Source organism: Palaemon carinicauda, chromosome 6 (genome assembly GCF_036898095.1).
Source record: "Palaemon carinicauda isolate YSFRI2023 chromosome 6, ASM3689809v2, whole genome shotgun sequence".
Classification (NCBI taxonomy): Eukaryota; Metazoa; Arthropoda; class Malacostraca; order Decapoda; family Palaemonidae; genus Palaemon; species Palaemon carinicauda.
Genome location: NC_090730.1, coordinates 168,079,191 through 168,101,690, shown reverse-complemented (window position 1 = coordinate 168,101,690; position 22,500 = coordinate 168,079,191). Strand labels below are relative to the sequence as shown.

At 42.6% G+C, this 22,500-nt stretch overlaps 1 protein-coding gene across 4 annotated transcripts in view; it reads left to right on the top strand.

The window, feature by feature from the left end:
• Nucleotides 1-85: 85 nt before the first annotated feature.
• LOC137642808 (transmembrane protein 65) overlaps nt 86-22,500 on the top strand; it is a 52,271-nt gene continuing 29,856 nt past the window's right edge. For all 4 annotated transcript variants that reach the window (XM_068375685.1, XM_068375684.1, XM_068375686.1 and 1 more), the window contains exons 1-4: nt 86-611; nt 12,792-12,914; nt 19,807-19,854; nt 21,169-21,236. In XM_068375685.1, the coding sequence (XP_068231786.1) occupies nt 281-611; nt 12,792-12,914; nt 19,807-19,854; nt 21,169-21,236 (570 nt within the window). In that variant the 5' untranslated portion in view covers nt 86-280. The remainder of the gene's footprint in view (nt 612-12,791; nt 12,915-19,806; nt 19,855-21,168; nt 21,237-22,500) is intronic.

Genomic DNA, 22,500 nt, shown 5'->3' with positions numbered 1-22,500 from the left:
CCCAAGTGGCAGAAAAATTACGTCATTGGTTTGAGTGTGATATGTAGATAGCCCCATTAGAAACACAGAGACGTTTGGCGCTACGGTGAGCATGAGGATGATTGCTACTAATTTTAAAAACTCTAATTACTTCTTACATAAACTAAATGGAAGTTTGCATTTTGAGTACGTGCAAAATGACACGTAGGTTGCAGCATTGTTGCAGAACCTATTCCAGTTTTTGTTACTTGCGCATCTCGACCGGCAACTGGGAATAGCGTCGGCTGCTGGTTTGTTTACAATGTTGACAGGAAAGCCTGTCGTCGCCTTTCCTTCCCTAATTTTACGATGTCTACGCGATAGAGTCCCATATTCTAGTTCGTTTTATGTAGCTAAAAATCGAATATCTGCAACGCCGGCTATTGGATTTTCCACAAAAGCTGACACAACCGTTGTAACCGAAAGCGATAAAAATGAAGAAATTCTCGATGGGAGCATCCAAGGAAACACGCCGACCTATTCCAAGGACACCGTTGTGGAATTTGTCAGTTCCCTTTCTACGGAGCAAAGAGTGGCCCTTTTGGAAGAAATACACAAAGTCCAAGCAACAGAAGTGATGAAAAAGGCTGAAGGTTTGTATGACGATCTTGCCAAATATTGGGTACTTTTAGGCTAGGGAAGGTTAGTATAGTCGATTGTATTTTACATTGTCACAATTTTCTCCAGACTATTTTAACGGAGCTAATAAAATTCTCAAGCTTGTATGATTGATAACTAACGATGAAATACTAGTCCCCAGGGTTAACGCGCGTAGCGAAACATGTTACGCTTGCCAGAACATGGAGCAATGAGGTAATGTTTAACCGCGAGTGATGGAATAATGTGGCAGAGCAAAAACTAGTAAATCATTATCTCAATTAAGTAAGAAGGTATTTAGGTAAAATTATAATTACGGATGGAACGACAGTTTGAATAGGAATAAAGTTTTTCCTGTAGTATATAATGTGCTTATACAGAATTTGACCTTCATTTTAACAGCAAATAAACCGAAAACCTGTTGGACCGTCTAAGAACGAAGATAGTTGTTTAGAAATCTTGTGGTTTTTGATTCGCCGTGCTCTCGCTTCGCTCACGGAAAAAGCAAAACATCAAGCTCTTATGTAATGGCAAGCGGTACGTGCTGAGCTGAGCACGCTAACCCCATTGATTATTATTTCTTAGATACTTTAGTTTTTATTTGCATTGAAAATAAGGGCTATTTTTGAAGAATACGGGCTTTTTCTATTGGAAACACCTTTTTTTTTTAGTAGAAAAGCTTTTTCCGTCCGTAACTATAATAAAACTGGTATTTGTAATATGATGAACTTATGAATGACTCCATAGAAAATGGGGTCGAAGGTAATGTTTTCTAGGCGTCCGGAATTCCTGGCAAATAAAAGCTCAAGTGTTTTCATTGTGTTTCATAACTATTGCTCGGTTTTGATTACAGTGACTTTTTATTATGATGACTGGTTTTTTATGAGGATGACTGCCGGAAACAACAAAGTTTAACAAAGTTAATTCAGATATCATACAATTAGACTGATACACAGTGCTGTATATTTTAAGATGTTTCGAATGTAATTGATGACAATATCTAGCGCAAAACCATAGGTTTTCAGTTATGGTAGTTGAGCCTCCGTAACTAAAAAATTATGGATTTCCACCAGAAATAATTGTAAAAAAGCATTCAGAATGTCTAAAATTACACCACATTCCTGTTTTTTAAACCATGTAAAAGATAGTTAAAATATAAAAATTTACCTCATAGTCAAGTTAAAGCTTTGGCCTTCATTTACTTGGCCATCTTACCATTGATTCTAATCTACTGTAGTAATTAACTAGTCTGTATAACCTTAGCATAAGTTTTAATCAAGCAAAAGAAGAATAGCCTTTATTTACTACAGTAATTGTTTAAACTTATGATTTTATTTGTTTTATTGGTTTGTGTATAGGAAAGTAAGTTCTTGCTAAATACGGGCATATTATGGGTAGTTTGTAGAATAGCGGCTATTTCTGCTAATCAGGCCAAGTAGAGGTAACGGAGGTGGGGGTTGCAGCAGAGTGTTATTCCCCCCATCCCCCGTAATAACACGCCTTCATAGGTAAGGTGTGGGCGTGGTACCTTAGAATAGGATTGAATTTTCCTATTTTTATACCTGAGCCGATCTACAAACATTCCTACATATTTACCCAGGCACCTCCCAGACATACCACGATGTTTGATGTATAAGAACACTGCATCTTAGGTCAGTTTAGGTAAGTTGGATTGTGCTGGGGTTGGGGGTCAAGGTGTTTTAGGTTGGTTTAGGGGAAGATAGAAGTTTATTTTCTCCCTGGTGCAATTTATAGTACATTAATAGTATGCCATCATGGAATTTTATTTAAAAACAGTGATGTGCTGACTATAGTGGCCTATTTTCTATTGGCGAGATATGGGATTTAATTAGTAATGGCTCATATACTTACCAATAGTGGTTAAAATTACTGCTCAATTATAATTTTGGAAAATATTTAGCACGTGCATCATCACTAGTAAACTTCAATCCCACACATTCCCCCCCAACCTAACTTAACCCTTTTAACCCCAAAGGACGTACTGGTACGTTTTACAAAACGCATCCCTTTACCCCCATGGATGTACCGTTACGTCCTTGCAAAAAACTGCTATTTACAATTTTTTTTGTGCATATTTTTGATAATTTTTTGAGAAACTTCAGGCATTTTCCAAGAGAATGAGACCAACCTGACCTCTCTATGACAAAAATTAAGGCTGTTAGAGCAATTTAAAAAATATATACTGCAAAATGTGCTTGAAAAAAAAAAAAAACCCTGGGGTTTAAGGGTTGGAAAGTTCCAAATATCCTGGGGGTAAAAGGGTTAAAATGCATTGTCCTTATCCACAAATAAAAAAAATCTCAGAACATTGCATGGATATAGTCATTGTTGATGTTTTCATAGGTGATGGTCAATTATTGCATACTAGTTATTCACAAGTACTCATGGCAACTTTTCAGTGTTGTAATCATTGTCATATGCACGGGTATCATTAAATAATTTATCAGACACCCTCACTATTCACTTACCATACCGATGTGCATGCGGCAAGATATATAAGATGATAAAGGGGATGGGTTAAGGAAAGTGTTATATGTCACAGAGTAGTTTTATTTCATTTGGTAATGGCTTCAGATATTATTACGCTTTAAATTAAAGTTATTTTTATCAATGCACAGTGTGAATTATTATTATTATTATTAAATGCTAAGCTACAACCCTAGTTGGAAAACCAGGATGCTATAAGCTCAGGGGCCCCAACAGGGAAAATAGCCCAGTGAGGAAAGGAAACAAGGAAAAATAGAATATTTTAAGAACAGTAACATTAAAAAAAATATTTCCCATATAAACTAAAAAAATTTTAACAAAAGAAGAGAAAGACAAATTAGATAGAATAGTGTGCCTGAGTGTACCCCTCAAGCAAGAGAACTCTAACCCAAGACAGTGGAAGACCATGGTACAGAGGCTATGGCACTACCCAAGACTAGAGAACAATGGTTTGATTTTGGAGTGTCCTAGAAGAGCTGCTTACCATAGCTAAAGAGTCTCTTGTACCCTTACCAAGAGGAAAGTAGCAACTGAAGAGTTACAGTGCTGTAGTTAGCCCCTTGGGTGAAGAAGAATTGTTTGGTAATCTTAGTGTTGTCAGGTGTATGAGGACAGACGAGAATCTGTAAAGAATAGGCCAGACTATTTGGTGTCTGTGTAGGCAAAGGGAAAGAACCGTAACCAGAGAGAAGGATCCAATGTAGTACTGTCTGGCCAGTCAAAGATCCCCATAACACTCTAGTGGTAGTATCTCAACCGGCAGCTGGTGCCCTGGCCAACCTACTACCTACCCAGAAGAGACAAGAAGAGAAGATCAAGACTGAGTTGCATTCTTAGTTGATGTAATAAAACTTCATTTTTTCAATATTAAACTTACCCGATAATCATGTAGCTGTCAACTCCGTTGCCCGACAGAATTCTATGGAGGGATACGCCAGCTATCACAATACTAGAAGGGGGTGTATTTACCAGCGCCACCTGTGGCCAGGTACTCAAGTACTTCTTGTTGACACCTCCTCAATTATTCCTCTGTCGTGCTTCCGGCAAGACGTTCTGGGATACGCTTATGTTCTTGGAGTATTTTCACGACTTTGGTGAAGTATTTCTCTTTGATTTCGGCTGTCGCTTTACTGGAAACTTCTATATTAGCTTAGTTAGCTTTTGGAATTAATTTGATTAATTATGGTGACGAAGAGAGTATGAACTCTCGTTCACCTTTCAATGGCCGACCCTTCCCTTAGACGGAAGTGTTGGTGTCTAAGAGAGTATAGACTCTCTTTCTTAATTTTGCTTAACAAAAGTTATAGATTTATTTTATATCTCTCCGCCTCTTATAGGCCTCTTCGATTAACTTCCTTTTATTATAAACTTATTAAAATTAATTTTTATTTGTTTATATTCGACCTTCCTAATAGTAGGCGGTCTTTTCTTGGTACCGAAGTTAATTAACATTGAGCCCGTCATTTCGGTTTTACCTGTTAACATATTATGCTATTTCCGCCACAGAGTTTGAAAGAATTTCTTTGATAGTCTCGTACTGTTTTCAAAGTTGAACTAACGTTTTGTTTTGTGTCTGCAGTTGTTGACGTTCAGAACGTTCAACTTGCACTCTATCGTTACGATAGAGATAGAATGTTCACGGTTTCACGTTGCAGTAAGAGTAACCGTGTCTAGCGTTTTGTTCATTCTTTCTTAACTTAATGGTTTTGATCCTAATAAAGGAACTTTTCATTTTGGGAAATATTTCAGTTTTTTCCTTTAACAATAATATGTTTTTACGATATATATGATTGGGCTCTTCTCTCAGGTTCTAAGTCAAGAGAGAGAGAGAGAGAGAGATAGAGACGGAGGGAGAAAGAGGATAAACGTTTCATTCAAGCCTGCCAGGCGTACGAGTAACGTGTTTATCGTTTTTGCTCTTCTCCCTAGTCTCTTTAGGGGAAGAAGGTAAACGTTTCTAGAGTGATCTAGTGTTTAGTCTCTTTCCAGCCACTGAATTATTTATCTTTCATTAGATTTTTCTGTTACATTGTAATTCTGTTTTCGCAATTACTAACTTTTGAGAAAGGATAGAATTGCGTGTTTCAGGTACAAACCACTTAAAGTTTCGAGTTCAGTGAAATAAGTGCAAACAGAAAATCAAAGTGATAAGTGATTAGCGCAAAGTTCAGTGTTGTGCGTGAGGGTACTTCTGTGCGCGCCAGTCGTCCTCCCAGTCCGGGACCTCTTGCAAGCTCCCAAGCCCAGGGGAGAAGCAATGTCGAAGGGCAGAAGGGTTCAGCAGGCCTTGATCGGCGCACAGAAGTATCCTCGGTGGTTGTGGGCGTGTCTTACCGAGACCGTCACTCCCACCCGCAGACGATTGAGCCCTTATTTTGCTCGTCTGCAGAAGAAATTTAGGGGAGAAAACGCTGGTCTCAGGTCTCAAGACCTCTTAAACGTTAAGTCCAGACCTATGCCAGACGTACGAAGTTAGAGTTCAACAACCCGGATGCAGTCCTTGGGTTAGCTCTGACTCTCCTCAGTCATTAGTTGTTATGCACTCCGCCTAAGAGGAGTAAGGTTCTGCCACAACAGAGCTCGACTGTTAAGGCTTTACCTCAGCCTACTGTAGTTTCTGCCGACCCCAAGTGGACTCTACTACAGTCCATGCAAGCACAGCTTTCGGACTTGTTGCGTGAGTGTCGGGCTGAGAGTGTTGCGCCTCCGCCTCCGCCTACACTCCCTCCGCCTACGCTCGCTCCGCCTGATCGCAGTACCACCTGCCAGGCGTACGATGTTGTGGACTCTACTACAGTCCATGCAAGCACAGCTTTCGGACTTGTTGCGTGAGTGTCGGGCTGAGAGTGTTGCGCCTCCGCCTCCGCCTACACTCCCTCCGCCTATGCTCGCTCCGCCTGATCGCAGTACCACCTGCCAGGCGTACGATGTTGAGCCACGTGCTGAGTTTGCTGTTCCCAGTGGTGTTCAGCCTCCGCCTTCCTTAAGGCAACCTTTACAATGGGATCAGGAGGATTATACCTCTCTTCCTCCGCCTCCACTTGCTGCTCCACCAGTGATGCAACAATCGGTTGAGGTACAACAACCTCTCCCGTCCATGAGTCAGTCTCCTCAGCTCTCGCTGCAGCGAGCTCAACCCTCCACAAGGCAAGCTCCACAACACCTTAGCCTTGCGCCTCAGGAGCCTCAGCTTGCGAGACATTTACTACGTTCTGCGCAGCCTCTTCCTCATCGCGCTCCGCTCACACCACAGGAACTGGAACTTGCTACTCCGCTTCCGCCAACCGCTCAGCAAGCGCAACCCTTGGGTTCAACCACTCATGCTAGGAGTCAGCCTCCTCCACCCATGCGCCTTCCTTCTGCTTGTCTTTTATTCAGCCTTTGCAGACTGAGCCTCAGGTGTTCCCTCAACAGAGTCTTGAAGAGGAAACCACAACTATTGTTGTTCCAGCTCGTTCTGACTCTGCTGTTCAGCATACCTTACCTCCATTTTCAAACCATATGATAATGGAGGTTATTTGTATTACTTATAAAAATATATTTGTATTCCTTGCAATATATTTTTAACAAGATCGCAAAATATGGCAAAAATCTGAATCATGAGTTATGAATGTAAGGTAAATATTATGTTGATATTAAAACCCCATGCAAGCATGCATAAAGCACTCTAGCACTGGTCATGGAATTTCTGAGAAATGTTAAACGCCATGCACACGCTCTGCTTTCCTTACAGCAGGCTCTGCTTACAGCAGGCTCTGCTTACTACATGCTCTGCATACAGCATGCTCTGCATACAGCATGCTCTGCATACAACATGCTCTGCATACAGCATGCTCTGCATTCAGCATGCTCTGCATACAACATGCTCTGCATTCAGCATGCTCTGCATTCAGCATGCTCTGCATACAACATGCTCTTCATACAGCATGCTCTGCATACAGCATACTCTGCATACAACATGCTCTGCATACCTTACCGCATGCTTCTCAGTCACACATCTTTGGTTGTTGCCAACTCACTAGACTGTCAAGCAGTTTCATAACGTTGCCTTCTAGTCTGCTGCTTTTGCACCAGTGAACCCTCACTGAGAGAACTTTGCTTTTCTAGGATATGGTCCCTGTAGATGAGAAAGTTCTTTTCTCCCTCCTTCTGATATTCCCTTGAGGACTCTGTCATTTGGAGGGAGCCTTTAGCTGCATAACCTCTTATGGACTTTTATTTAAGCATAACATGCTTCCAGGGAAGGTAATGGTTCCACTTCAGTCGCTAATCCCGTCTGTTACCACACCTGCTCCCATAGACCTTGAGCTGTGTTGCATGACATGCAGTCCAAGCTTAGTCCTTGTTAGAGGATTTTTTGTTTACGGAGTCAATGTGTCACGGGGAAGACGTTCAACAACCAACAGAAGTGACTTGTTGTGACGCAGTGCGGCAACCTCAGCAACCCGATAAGGAGTTGTCTGTACGACCCAGACAGTCTAGACAGATTCGGGTTGTCACTGTACTTCCTCGCTTGCCCATGATTGACAGTTCACAGACTGTGCAGCAGTATCATGATCTTGTGTCCGGCTCCGTCAGACGACTGGCTTTTAAGAGCTCCCACAAGTCGTCGCTGTCTGGAGATTTTCAAATGGACTATGGATCTGACCAAGGAACTGGGCCTCCTGGTCAATTTTGAGGAGTCTCAGCTCGTTCCATCCCAGACCATTGTCTCCTTGGGTATGGATCTTCAGAGTCGAGCTTTTCGGACTTTTCCGTCGGCCCCAAGGATCTTCCAAGCCCTAGAATGCATCCAGAGCATGCTGAGAAGGAACCGATGCTCAGTCAGGTAGTGGATGAGTCTAACAGGGACACTTTCATCGCTGGCCCTGTTCATCGTGTTAGGGAGACTCCTCCTCCCCCCCCTTCAGTATCATCTAGCTGCTCACTGGATAAAGGACATGACGCTAGAGACGGTCTCAGTTCCTGTTTCCGAAGAGAGGAGGTCTTCTCTCGCGTGGTGTAAGAACAGCTTTCTTCTCAAGGAAGTCTACCTTTGGCTGTTCAGAAACACGACCGCCGTCTCCTCTCGGACGCATCAGACACGGGCTGGGGTGCGACTTTGGACGGACAAGAATGCTCGGGAACATGGAATCAGGAGCAAAGGACACTTCACATCATTTGCAAGAAGTTGTTGGCGGTTATTCTGGCCTTGATAAACTTCAAGTCCCTCCAGCTTAACAAAGTGGTGGAGGTGGACTCTGACAACACCACAGCCCTGGCTTACATCTTCAAGCAGGGAGGGACTCTTTCGTGGAAGTTGTTCTAGATCGCAAGGGACCTACTCATCTGGTCTTAAGATCGAAAGCTAACTGGTAACGAGGTTCATTCAAGGCGGTATGAATGTCATGGCAGATCACCTCAGACGGAAGGGTCAGGTCATCCCCACAGAGTGGACCCTTCTCAAGAATGTTTGCAACAGACTTTGGGCCCTGTGGGGTCAGCCAACCATAGATCTGTTCACTACCTCGATAACCTAGAGACTCCTGTTGTATTGTTCTCCGATTCCAGACCCAGCAGCAGTTCACGTGGATGCTTTTCTGCTGGATTGGTTCCATCTCGACCTGTATGCATTCCCGCCGTTCAAGATTGTCAACAGGGTACTTCAGAAGTTCTCCTCTCACAAAGGGACACGGCTGACGTTGGTTGGCTCCGCTCTGGTCCGCGAGAGAATGGTTCTTAGAGGTACTGCAATGGCTGGTCGACATTCCCAGGACTCTTCCTCTAGGAGTGAACCTTCTAAGTCTACCTCACGTAAAGAAGGTACACCCAATCCTCCACGCTCTTCGTCTGACTGCCTTCAGACTTTCGAAAGACTCTCAAGAGCTAGGGGCTTTTCGAAGGAGGCAGCCAGAGCGATTGCCAAAGCAAGGAGAACATCCACTCTCAGAATCTTTCAGTCTCAAGGGGAAGTCTTCAGTAGCTGGTACAAGACCAATGCAGTTTCCTCAACCAGTACCACTGTAACCCAGATTGCTGACTTCCTGTTATATCTAAGGAAAGTAAGATCCCTTTCAGCTCCTACGATCAAGGGTTACAGAAGTATGTTGGCAGCGGTTTTCCGCCACAGAGGCTTGGATCTTTCCACCAACAAAGATCTACAGGACCTCCCTAGGTCTTTTGAGACCTCAAAGGAACGTCGGTTGTCCACTCCAGGCTGGAATCTAGACGTGGTCCTAAGGTTCCTTATGTCATCAAGATTTGAACCTCTCTAATCAGCCTCTTTTTAGGACCTCACATTAAAAACTCTTTTCCTCGTGTACTTGACAACAGCTAAAAGAGTAAGTGAGATCCACGCCTTCAGCAGGATCATTGTTTTCACATCTGAAACGGCTACATGTTCCTTGCAGCTCGGTTTTTGCTAAACGAACTTCCTTCACGTCCTTGGCCTAAGTCGTTCGAGATCCCAAGCCTGTCCAACTTGGTGGGGAATGATCTGAAGAGAGTACTTTGCCCAGTTAGAGCTCTTAGGTACTATCTAAAAAGGTCTTAACCTTTACAAGGACAATCAGAAGCCTTATAGTGTGCTATCAAGAAACCTTCTTTTCCAAGTTCTAAGAACTCAGTTTCTTACTATTCAGGCTTCTGATTAGAGAAACACATTCTCATCTGAAGGAAGAAGACCTTGCTTTGCTGAAGGTAAGGACACATGAAGTGGGAGCTGTGGCTACTTCAGTGACCTTCAAACAGAACCATTCTCTGCAGAGTGTTATGGATGCAACCTATTGGAGAAGCAAGTCAGTGTTCGCATCATTCTATCTCAAAGATGTCCAGTCTCTTTACGAGTACTGCTACACCCTGGGACCATTCGTAGCAACGAATGCAGTAGTAGGCGAGGGCTCAGCCACTACATTCCCATAATCCCATAACCTTTTAACCTTTCTCTTGAATACTTTTTATGGGTTGTACGGTCGGCTAAGAAGCCTTCCACATCCTTGTTGATTTGGCGGGTGGTCAATTCTTTCTTGAGAAGCGCCGAGGTTAAAGGTTGTGATGAGGTCCTTTAGTATGGGTTGCAGCCCTGTATACTTTAGCACCTTTGAGTTGATTCAGCCTCCCAAGAGGAACGCTGCGCTCAGTAAGGAAGACGATCTTATTAAAGGCAGAGTAACGGTTCAAGTCGACTTCCTTACCAGGTACTTATTATTTCATTGTTATTGTGGATAACTGATTATATGAAATACGGGATACTTAGCTATCCTTTAGTCTTGTACACTGGTTTTTCACCCACCCCCCTGGGTGTGAATCAGCTACATGATTATCGGGTAAGTTTAATATTGAAAAATGTTATTTTTATTAGTAAAATAAATTTTTGAATATACTTACCCGATAATCATGATTTAATCGACCCTCCCTTCCTCCCCATAGAGAACCAGTGGACCGAGGAATAATTGAGGAGGTGTCAACAAGAAGTACTTGAGTACCTGGCCACAGGTGGCGCTGGTAAATACACCCCCTTCTAGTATTGTGATAGCTGGCGTATCCCTCCATAGAATTCTGTCGGGCAACGGAGTTGACAGCTACATGATTATCGGGTAAGTATATTCAAAAATTTATTTTACTAATAAAAATAACATAATTATTCTAAGTATAAAGAACAGAAGAACATAGACTAATTGAGGACAGTGCGGTTTTTATTTTAACTATGTTACATCTTGTTTCTACTGCCCAAAGTAGGGAAGGTTTATTTTATTGGCTCCCTCCAGGGGTGGGTGGTTTTCCCTCTGTCATCAGCTGGTGTAAGGGTTCCCGCTATATAAGTTGGTGACACAGTCTTGAAAAAATGCTGATAAAACCCTCCTTTCTCTTGGCCCCCTTTACAAGCCTGAGAACACAAACAAAACAGCGACAGTCAAAATATCTTAAGCAGTTTTTTTAAGCCAACAAAAGAGAGTTTAAGCAAGGGACTATAAGTACCCCATGATCTCCAAGAGTCATAAAAATTACCTGTTGTTTTAAACAGTTAAAACTTCCTGAATTTTACATAGAAAAGGGCAATTTACAATTACTGATGAGTTTTCATGCATGGAATCAAATCTATTCAGTATCCACAAAGAAGTGATTTGTTCCCTGATGAAGAAATGCATTGCTAAACAATAAATACAGTACTGTGTATGGAATTTCATAGGTACAAATACAGTAAATGCTTGTATGGAGTCTTGACACAGATGTCTTATTGTTGATACCACAAGAAAGTTTTGGTGACCAACACCTTCATATTTCTGGCTGGACAAGTTCTTTGACATCTCAGGTCTCCATCCTACCAAAGACTAAGAGGGAAGCCTAAGAACGGTTAAGGCGGCACAAGGGGGTCTACCTGTGAGCATTAGAACAGGGGGTAATGCATTCCAGAGGCTTTCTGAGTAAAGATCTGGCAATGGTTTTAGCCTTCTTGAAGCGTTGAAAATGTTATAGATGCTGTTTAAGTAAAGATCTTGACAGTGATTTTTGCCTTTTGGAAACATTGTAAACGTTGCAGAGGCAGTCTGATTAAAGATCTGGCAATGTTTTTTGCTCTGGAAGCATAAAAGCATACTTCCTAATCAGGAGGAATATGTTGACACATGTAGTATTGAAGGGGAGACAGGTAGCAAACCAAAACAGGCAAGGGATGATGTGCAAGGTTATGATAGATGGATTTCAGTACTGTTCTTTCCATGATTTATGACAATCTAGGTCAGGTTAGGTGGGAGGGGCTGTTAAGGCCAGGTAACACAGGGCATCCTTGGCTAGGTGAGGATAGGCTGTACCACATACTGGTACTTTTGAGAGCCGATGAACATCAATGTTAGCTTATGGGCCTCTTCTCCCTATCAATAGCAGGCTACTAAGCTAGATTAGAATGCATCCCTGTAATTATATCAATAATCCTGTGTCCCATTCATAAACCAAAGGTGACAGATTGACTGTAGGTAAATGTGGAAATAGACATCTGTTACGTCTATTGTAAATACCCATCAAAACCTTGGTGAGATTGGCATACCTGTTTAAAACTGATACATCTAGCACTGGCCTCCAGCCCCCTGATACCTTGGGTACCAGAAATAGCTTTTTGTAAAACCTAGGTATTGGAGACCTCCTCCATCACTTGGTTCTCTGGAAGTTTTGTAATTTCTTATTCCAAAATGTGGAATTTGACAGTATTTTTATGGTAACGGAAGTAGATCCACAAACAGAGGGGGTTGGAGCACGGTAGAATTTGATATCCCTCTCTCTCCCCACTGAGAAAACCCACAGCTCCAGGGGAAGGCTTTCCCCAACATGATACAAGGGAGCTAGCATTCCCCCCCTACTGGGATTTCTTTGGTAGAGACTTATTTTGTTCTAGAATAGTATTGAGTCCGGTTGGAACTCTTAACTGGGTTTCCTGCTAGGTCAAAACCTGGGGTGTCTATTAATACCTGAATATTTTCTCTGGAGAGGAAGGAGTGACAAATCAGGTCAGTCATGCCCTGCCAAAATTTAGTTCAGTCCACCGGTGTTCACTGAAATTATGAAGTGAAATTTTATCATTTTGGTATGAAAACAAAGCTGTTAGTCTGTCAATGTATTTCATGGAATAAAATCCTTGTTACTTTTTTATATTAAATCCTTTATTTGATATGATGTTTGCTTTGAATAATCCACAGAGAAGTTAGCCTCGTGGAGATGGCGATCGCGTTTTGGCCGTCCTTCGTCCGTGCACCAGTTAGGCGCTGATCCTACAGGAACCTACTGCGAGATACCTCAAGACTGGTTACAGAAGAAAGTAGGTAAGTCAGTTTGCAAATACCTGCACCAGTTGGGAGGCATAAGCCTCAGTATGATGGTACCTTACAAATGTTGAAGTTTTGTTCATATTTGATCATACCGTATTGTATGAAAGGAAAATTTTTTATACAGTAATACAAACCATCGCCCTTTACTATTGGAGATAGAATACAGTGTTCTAGCTTTGGCTGTATTCTATCTCCTATAGTAAAGGACTGTTTTGTACAGTTAGGAAAAATACAAATTATTCATGAGACTTGTCATTTTTATTGAACAGCCTCTAACTTACTACTTTTTGAAAGATCCATAGAATTAGCGTAGCTTTAAAAGGAATCATAACTTTTACAATTTGATAAAATAACTTTATAATATTTCTTAATTTTCAATATTTAACTTAGCCGGTGATTATATAGCTGCAACTCTGTTGCCCGACAGACAACTCTACGGTAAAAACTCGCCAGCGATCGCTACACAGGTTGCGGGTGTGCCCAACAGCGCCATCTGTCGTCCAGATACCCAGTACTCAATGTAAACAAAGACTCAATTTTCTCTCTGTCGAGCTATCGACAAGACGTACTTACTCGCTGTTGCTAAACTGGAGTTTTTTCACAACTAATTGGTGAAGTACTTTATTCTAGTTTTGAGCTTTCGCTATGCAGGTGTTTTATCTTCATCTTAAATCTTGAACTCGTTTTGGATAGATTTAATTATGGTGACAAAGAGAGTATGGACTTTCTTTCACTTTTAAATGGCCGACCCTTCCCTTAGACGGAAGTGTGTTTAGGCTTTTAGTAATTATCTTATCACGTTATAGATTTTCCTCTATATATTTTATATCTCTCCGCCTTTATTAGGCCTCTTCGATTAACTTTCCATTTATTATAAACATATAAAAATAAATTTTAATGTTTTGTTTATATAGACCTTTCCTGAGAGTAGGCGGTCCTAACTTGGAAACCGAAGTTAATCAACGTTGAGCCCTTTATATCGTAATTAGCTTTTAAAGAATTTAGAACTTTTTAAATGTAATATTTTATGAAAGAATTTCTTTGATAGTCTTCGTACTGTTTTCAAAGATGAACTAACGTTTTTTTTATTTATGCTACGCAGTTGTTGACGTTCAGGATGTTCAACATGCGCTCTATCGTTACGATAGAGAGAGAGTGTATCACGGTTTCACTTTGCAGTAAGAGTAAATCGATTCTGACGTTTTGTTCATTCTTTCTTAGCTTAAATGTTTTAAATTCTATTTTAAAGGAACTTTTTATTTGAAAAACCTTTCAGTTTTTTCCTTTAGTCAAATAACATGTTTTTTTTTGACGAAATATAATTGGGCTCTTCTCTTAGGTGCGAAATCAAGAGAGAAAGAGAGAGAGAGATAGAGACGGAGGGAGAGAGAGGAGAGAAAACGTTCCGTTCAAGCGGGTAACGTTGTTCTCGAGTTACTCTCGTCCCTAGTCGCTGTACGGGGAGGAAGGATAAAACGTTTTTAGTTTTTTATTCTCGTCCCCAGGCTATGTGCGGTGAGAGATTGAAAACGTAGTTATATGAACTAGTATTTAGTCTCTTTCCCAGCCACTGATTTTTTTATCTTAAAATATGTTTTCTGTTTTTTGCTGGTATTAATGAGCTTGCATTATACGACTGATTTCGCAATTACAGTACTACCTTTTAATGAAGGGTAGAATTGCGTGTTTCAGGTAGAAATCAGTAAAAGTTTCGATTTCAGTGAAATAAGTGCAAAACAGAAAATCGAAGTGATAAAGTGATATGCGCAAAGTGTTACAGTGTTGCGTCCGAGGGTTCGTCTGTTCGTGCCTGTCGTTCACCTAGTCCGGGACCTCTTACATGCTTCCAAGCCCAGGGGAGAAGTAATGTCAAACGACTTATGGGTTCGAGAGGCCTTGATCAACGAACAGACGTTTTCCCTCTATGGTATCGGGTGTATCTTACCAAGATCTCCCCTACCATAAGACGAGAGAGACGTTGTTTCTCCTCGTCATCCGAAGGCTTTTCGCATAAGAAACCTGTCACAAGGTTTCGTAGCCCTTAAGCGAAAGTCAGTCCTTTCAGGACAGGTCCAGCGTCCTGGTTACAACCATTAGGACAGCTCTGACCCTATGCAGTCATCGGATAACTGCTCGCCGCCTAACAAAAGCGTAACACAGACTCCGAGAGTCTTTTTTTTTTGTTGGCAAAGTGTTGCGGTCACAGACGTTACCCTCGTCTCTTACCACAACCATTTCCGTTGATCCTTAATGGGTTGTATGGCAAGACATGCAGTATATGCTTGCCTCCCTTATGGAAGACTATTCTGCCGATTAGTCCGTTGAGTCTAGCCGTTTATCTCATCGATATCCTGGCTTTCAGCCAACCTAACGTTCCTTTGTGCTTACTGTTGACGTTGGCGTAGCTTAGTCACGTCAGTCAGGTTGTTTAGAACCACACTCGATGCGGTCTCGTGTGGTTTTTCAGCCGCATTTGGACGTTAGGCCACTTGCTGATGCTCCTGTTGACGTTCAAGACGTTCACTAACAATCGGAGTTGACTTGTTTTGACGCTGTGCGTCAACCTCCGCATTCTAGAGTTGTTTTGACTGCTCAGTCTAGGCAGTCAAAGCAGTCTCGAGTGGACGCTGTGCGTCCTCACGCACCTGTTGTGGTTGACAGTTCAGTTGTTGACAGTTCACAGACTGTCAAGCAGTTACATGACGTTGCGTTCTGGTCCGCTACTAATGCACCAGTGAGTGTGGACTCTGCTTGTAAAGCATTGCCACCACGGTAGGTCTCTCCCTTGCTTGGGACTCAGCTTTTATCGGACAAGGTTCCTGTAGATGAGGAAGTTGCTGTTCCCCCTCCTACTGATATTCCCTTGAGGACTCTGTCAGATGGAGAGGAGCCTAAAGCTGCTTAGCCTCCTATGGACTTTAATTAAATCATGATGATTTTTTTTTAAGGATCTTTGTCCGGATCTTTTTGTAACTGCTGCTCCTCGTTCGCCTAAACGTCAGAGCTTACACTAGGCCTAGCTACTTCAAAGCCGTTGTTTTTAAGCTAGTGCTCTCTCGCTCTCCTAGAGAGCTTTACGTTGGCTAGGCGACTGGTTTTTCACCAGGAGGAGTTTGGGGGATACAGCCTGTGCTTTCCCTTCTTTTAAACTGGTTTATAGAGCGAGAGTGATATGACACGAGAGAAGTTCTCGGCTTGGGAGTTCATGCCTCTGCCCAGATAGACTTCTCAATTCTGGTAGACTCTCCCTGGCGCCTGGCCAGGAGACGCTCCAAGTTGTTTACAGGTCAACTTCACAGCTGTTTTCGAGCCTTTGAAGTTTTGCTGTACAATTATGTCATGCATAACAAGGCTTTCAGGGATGGTAAGCGGTACCGCCTCAGTCGCTAACCCCGTCTGTTGCCACACCTGCTCCCGTAGACCCTAAATGGGCTTTGCTGCAAGACATGCAGTCCAAGCTTGCGTCCTTGATAGAGGACTTTAATGCGGAGAAGGTTGCTACCGAACCTTCTGGCCAACAACCTTCCAACCGGTCGGTTGTGCGCCCTGTTGACGCTGAGGTAACCTACTCGCGTCTGCCAGTTGAGGTGGTTCCTCCACCGATGCGACCCAGTGTGGGTTGCCAGCCGCACGTTGACGTTAAGCGACGCTCGGAGGTGGTTGTTGACGTTCAGGACGTTCAACAACCAGCAGAGGTGACTTGTTTTGACGCAGTGCGTCAACCTCAGCAACCCGGTAGGGTGTTGACTGCACAACCCAGACGGTCTAGACAGTCTCGGGTTGACGCTGTGCTTCCTCGCGCACCCATGGTTGTTGACAGTTCACAGACTGTGCAGCAGTTCCATGATGTTGCGTCCGGCTCCGTCACGCATCCACCAGTGCGACCGGACTCAGCGAGCCAGACGTTGCCCACTCCGTTGCCGTTTCCTCATCAGTTTTCGGATGAGGAACCCTCTGATGAGGACGTTGCTGAACAACAAGACGATCAGCCCCCAGAATAGATCAAGCCCTGCTATCCATCCAGAAGATGCTGAAGAAGGAACGCTGCTCAGTCAGGCTGTGGATGAGTCTGGTAGGGACGCTGTCATCCGTGGAACAATTTGTGTCACTAGGAAGACTACACCTCCGTCCTCTTCAATACCATCTAGCTTTTCACTGGAAAAAGGACAAGACGCTAGAAGCGGTCTCGATCCCGGTTTCCGAAAAGATAAAGTCTTGTCTGACTTGGTGGAAGGACAATATCAACCTAAGAGAGGGTCTTCCCCTGGCTGTTCAGACTCCCAACCACGTTCTCTTCTCGGACGCATCGGACGTGGGCTGGGGCGCGACACTAGACGGTCGGGAATGCTCAGGACTGTGGAACTCGAGTCAGAGGAGCATGCATATCAACTGCAAGGAGCTGTTGGCAGTACATCTGGCCTTGAAAAGCTTCAAGTCTCTCCTTCGAGGCAAAGTGGTGGAAGTTAACTCGGACATCACCACGGCCTTGGCGTACATCTCCAAACAAGGAGGTACCCACTCACTGACGTTGTACGAGATCGCAAGGGACCTGCTCATCTGGTCAAAAGGTCAAGACATCTCCCTAGTAACGAGGTTCATCCTAGGCGACTTGAACGTCATAGCAGATTGTCTCAGTCGGAAAGGGCAAGTAATTCCAACCGAATGGACCCTCCACAAGGATGTGTGCAAGAGACTTTGGGCCACTTGGGGTAAAACCATCCATAGATCTCTTTGCAACCTCGCTGACCAAGAGGCTTCCAATCTATTGCTCTCCAGTCCCGGACCCAGCAGCAATACATATAGATGCTTTCCTCCTAGATTGGTCACATCTGGATCTCTACGCATTCCCACCGTTCAAGATTGTCAACAAGGTACTGCAGAAGTTCGCCTCTCACGAAGGGACAAGGTTGACGTTAGTTGCTTCCCTCTGGCCCGCGAGAGAATGGTTCACCGAGATACTTCGATGGTTAGTAGACGTTCCCAGTAGTCTTCCTCTAAGGGTAGACCTTCTACGTCAGCCACACGTAAAGAAGGTACTCCAAAGCCTCCACGCTCTTCGTCTGACTGCCTTCAGACTATCGAAAGACTCTCGAGAGCTAGAGGCTTTTCGAAGGAAGCAGCCAGTGCGATTGCTAGAGCAAGGAGAGCTTCTTCCATTAGAGTCTACCAATCGAAGTGGGAAGTCTTCCGAGACTGGTGCAAGTCAGTTTCTGTATCCTCGACCAGTACCTCTGTAGCTCAAATAGCTGTTTTTCTCTTATACCTGAGAAAAGGACGATCCCTTTCAGCTCCCACTATCAAGGGCTACAGAAGCATGTTGGCATCGGTCTTCCGGCATAGAGGCTTAGATCTTTCCAAACATAAAGATCTGCAAGACCTCCTTAAGTCTTTTGAGACCACCAAGGAGCGTCGTTTGGCTACCCCTGGATGGAATTTAGACGTGGTACTAAGATTCTTCATGTCAGACGGGTTGGAGCCGTTACAATCAGCCTCCCTGAAAGATCTCACTCTTAAGACACTTTTCCTGGTATGCTTAGCCTTGGCTAAAAGAGTCAGTGAGATTCATGCCTTCAGCAAGAACATAGGATTTTCGTCAGAAAAAGCCACTTGTTCGCTACAACTTGGTTTTCTAGCCAAAAATGAGCTGCCTTCTCGGCCTTGGCCTAAATCTTTCGATATCCCCAGCTTATCGGAGATCGTAGGCAATGAACTAGAAAGAGTCTTATGCCCTGTTAGAGCTCTTAAGTTCTATTTAAAGCGTACTAAACCTTTACAAGGCCAATCTGAAGCTTTATGGTGTTCAGTTAAGAAACCATCCTTGCCTTTGTCAAAGAATGCTTGGTCAGACTTTATCAGATTGTTAATACGAGAAGCTCATTCACATCTGAGTGAGGAAGACCGAACTTTGCTTAAGGTGAAGACGCACGAAGTTAGAGCTGTAACAACTTACGTGGCCTTTAAGCAAAATATATCTCTGCAAAGTATAATGGACGCAACCTATTGGAGAAGCAAGTCAGTGTTCGCGTCATTTTACTTGAAAGATGTCCAGTCTCTTTACAAGAACTGCTACACACTGGGACCATTAGTAGCAGCGAGTGCAGTAGTGGGTGAGGGCTCAACCACTACAATTCCCTAATTCCATACCATTTTAATCTTTCTCTTGAAATGTTTTTATTGTTGTTTTTTGGGTTGTCCGGAAGGTTAAGAAGCCTTTCGCATCCTGGTTGATTTGGCGGGTGGTCAAAGTCATTTCTTGAGAGTGCCTAGATTAGGGGTTTTGATGAGGTCCTGTTGTATGGGTTGCAACCCTTGATACTTCAGATCCTAGGGGTCGATCAGCATCCTAAGAGGATCGCGAGGCTCCGTAAGGAAGACGTACTTAAAAGGCAGAGTAATTGTTCAAGTCGACTTCCTTACCAGGTACCTATTTATTTTGTTTTTGTTATTTTGATAACTTCTAAAATGAAATAAAAACTCTTAGCTCATAAAAGTGTAAACATATATTGCTGGTCTCTACCCACCCCCCTGGGTGTGAATCAGCTATATAATCACCGGCTAAGTTAAATATTGAAAAATGTTATTTTGATAATAGAATAAATTTTTGAATATACTTACCCGGTGATTATAAATTAAAGGACCCTCCCTTCCTCCCCAATAGAGACGCAGTGGGACGAGGAGAAAATTGAGTCTTTGTTTACATTGAGTACTGGGTATCTGGACGACAGATGGCGCTGTTGGGCACACCCGCAACCTGTGTAGCGATCGCTGGCGAGTTTTTACCGTAGAGTTGTCTGTCGGGCAACAGAGTTGCAGCTATATAATCACCGGGTAAGTATATTCAAAAATTTATTTTATTATCAAAATAACATTTTTTTTCTTTTTACAGCTGAAAAGGCCAAACCTGGGCGTCCTACAGTTTCTGAACTCAGGAAATGTAAGTATTTTTGTAAATTTAACACTGGCCTATGAGTGCAATATATGCCGGTCTTTGAATAACATGCAAATTTGTTCAACATCAGGCTATTAACTTTCTAAATAAAAACAAGCAAGAATACTCGAATTAAGAAATTGATTTAGTGTATCACTAAAGACAAGGCGCATAATTTATGTTAAAGAAGTTATGACAGTTTTTTATAGGATATCAAACAGATGGTGGGAATATTTTGAAAATTAGTCCTGTAACAAATACGTCAGATAACTACTAGGTAATGGTGAAGTAGACTTTGGTTTTGCTTTTACAGTGAAATAAAATAAGAAATGTATAATAATGAGAGGGAACTTCAGTATCACAAAAGCTCATGGACGTCTCTATATGAACCACGTGATCTTTATTCTATAGTAGCATCATATGTCACTGATTTGTGTTTAGCACACATATAGGATTTGATAAAGTAATAGCTTCTTTCAACAATTCATTTTATGAAAATATACATTTTTGTTGTATTGGGGACATCTCTATAAATAGTGTAGCTATTCAGTTATGCAATAGGAGTAGTTTGGTATGAATACAGAGTATCACTTGACACTCGGGCATTGAACCTGCTGCTCATATTGTCAAGCTTTGCCTTCAACTTAAATATTATTGCAGATGAAGAGAATATTTACAGATATTGTATGAAATCAGAAAATGCTGAAGCATCAGGGCATGCGTAAGTATTTTATTTTAAGCAAGTTGTCTGGAAAATAGCAAATATTTAGTACGAAAAAAGGCCTGTGAGAGGTCAGCTTTATGTACTCCAGACATATAGAATTTTTGAAGGTGCTCCCTTGTTTTCCAGGTTCCTTTTTACCCTACTTGTAACTTTTCCTCTGTCTTGTTTCTTTTCCTCTTGTTTTGTTAAAGTTTTTATAGTTTATAAAGGAGTTATTTATTTTAACGTTGGTACTCATCTTAAAAATTTTATTTTTCCCTTTTTTCCTTTCCTCACTGAGCTATTTTCCCTGTTGGAGCCCCTGGGCTTATAGCATCCTGCTTTTCCAACTAGGGTTGTAGCTTAGCAAGCAATAGTAATGATAATGTAAGTTTCGCATTTCCTTTGGAGCTAACCAATACTTTTTTTTTTCTATCTTGCTTCATAATCATATCTTTTTGCTTGGCCTATGTAGTATAGCATTAGGTTACACATCTTGGCCTCTGTCATGTTTTAATTCATTAAACAGTATAAAAAATGTACAATATTATGTTCATCATACTGAAGGCAATTGCAATCTATGTGCTGCTGTAAATATATTATAATTTTTCTTGCAGTGGCGATCTTTAATGCTCTGCCATTTGTTGGATTTGGTTTCCTTGACAACCTCATCATGATTGTTGCTGTGAGTATACATAAAACATTTTTATATTTATATTGTAACTAGGTGAAAAAGATTTGGCTGAAAATAGTATGAGATAGAAAGGAGGTAGTGCTTTATTCTATTACTTGTTAGAAATAGATTATACTTTTGATATAGAATAAAGGTGTATGTTCACCTCAAAAGGAATGCGGAATAACTTTGCTTGAAATAAATCTTTAGTCAGTTTTGCTTGGCTCCCTTTTAAAACCACATTTGTTCCTACACATATACAAACCCTGGTCCTTTAATAGGAGTGTGATTTTGATGTACAGTAGCTGGAAAGTGGCTGTTAAAAGTTTATATATCCTCCGCGCTAACTTCCAGCCCCATGGACGTACCAAGATGTACGATGTCAGCCACCTCAGACTGCTGAATTGGTTCAGGATCGTCAACGATCTCGGCTTTGCCTCCAGGCTTCCCAAACCCCTCGAAGTCTCGTGCAGAGACAGCATCAGGCCACAGCTTCCTCCAAGATGAGTTCAGGGTACGCCTCGAAACTTCCTGCCAAGCAAAGATCGATGAGTTTGAGGCATATCACGATGTTAAAGTGATCTTTCCAGAATTCACGCAGAGTGAGGTTTGTACTCTCTGTGACTTGGAAACATCTCTGGTAGAGATGCTTCGTGTACAATTTTTTTAAATTTGAAATAACTTGCTGGTCCATGGGCTGGAGGAGAGGGGTGGTGTTAGGCGGTAGATATAGGACCTTTATGAAGGAATACTCGGCCAGAAGATATTCCTCGAGGCCAGGAGGGTGAGCTGGAGCATTGTCCAACACCAGCAGACATTTCATAGGGAGGCGCTTTTCTTCCAAATATTTTCGGACAGTCGGACCGATGCAGACATTCACCCAATCAATGAAAAGTTGCCTCGTTACCCAGGCTTTAGCATTCGCCCTCCACATCACGGGAAGGTTCTCCTTGATGACTTTGTGGGCTTTGAAGGCTCGGGGATTTTCTGAATGGTACACCAGCAGGGGCTTTATCTTGCAGTCCCCACTGGCGTTTGCACAAAAAGCAAGGGTAAGACTGTCCTTCATAGGCTTATGTCCGGGTAGCCTCTTCTCCTCCGCCGTGATGAACGTCCGACGAGGCATTTTCTTCCAAAAAAGTCCAGTTTCGTCGCAATTGAAAACTTGCTGCGAACTGTAGCCTTCCTGCAGAGTCAACTCATCGAACGTTTTAACAAAGGCTTCGGCGGCCTTCGTGTCCGAGCTGGCTGCCTCCCCATGCCGTACCACTGAATG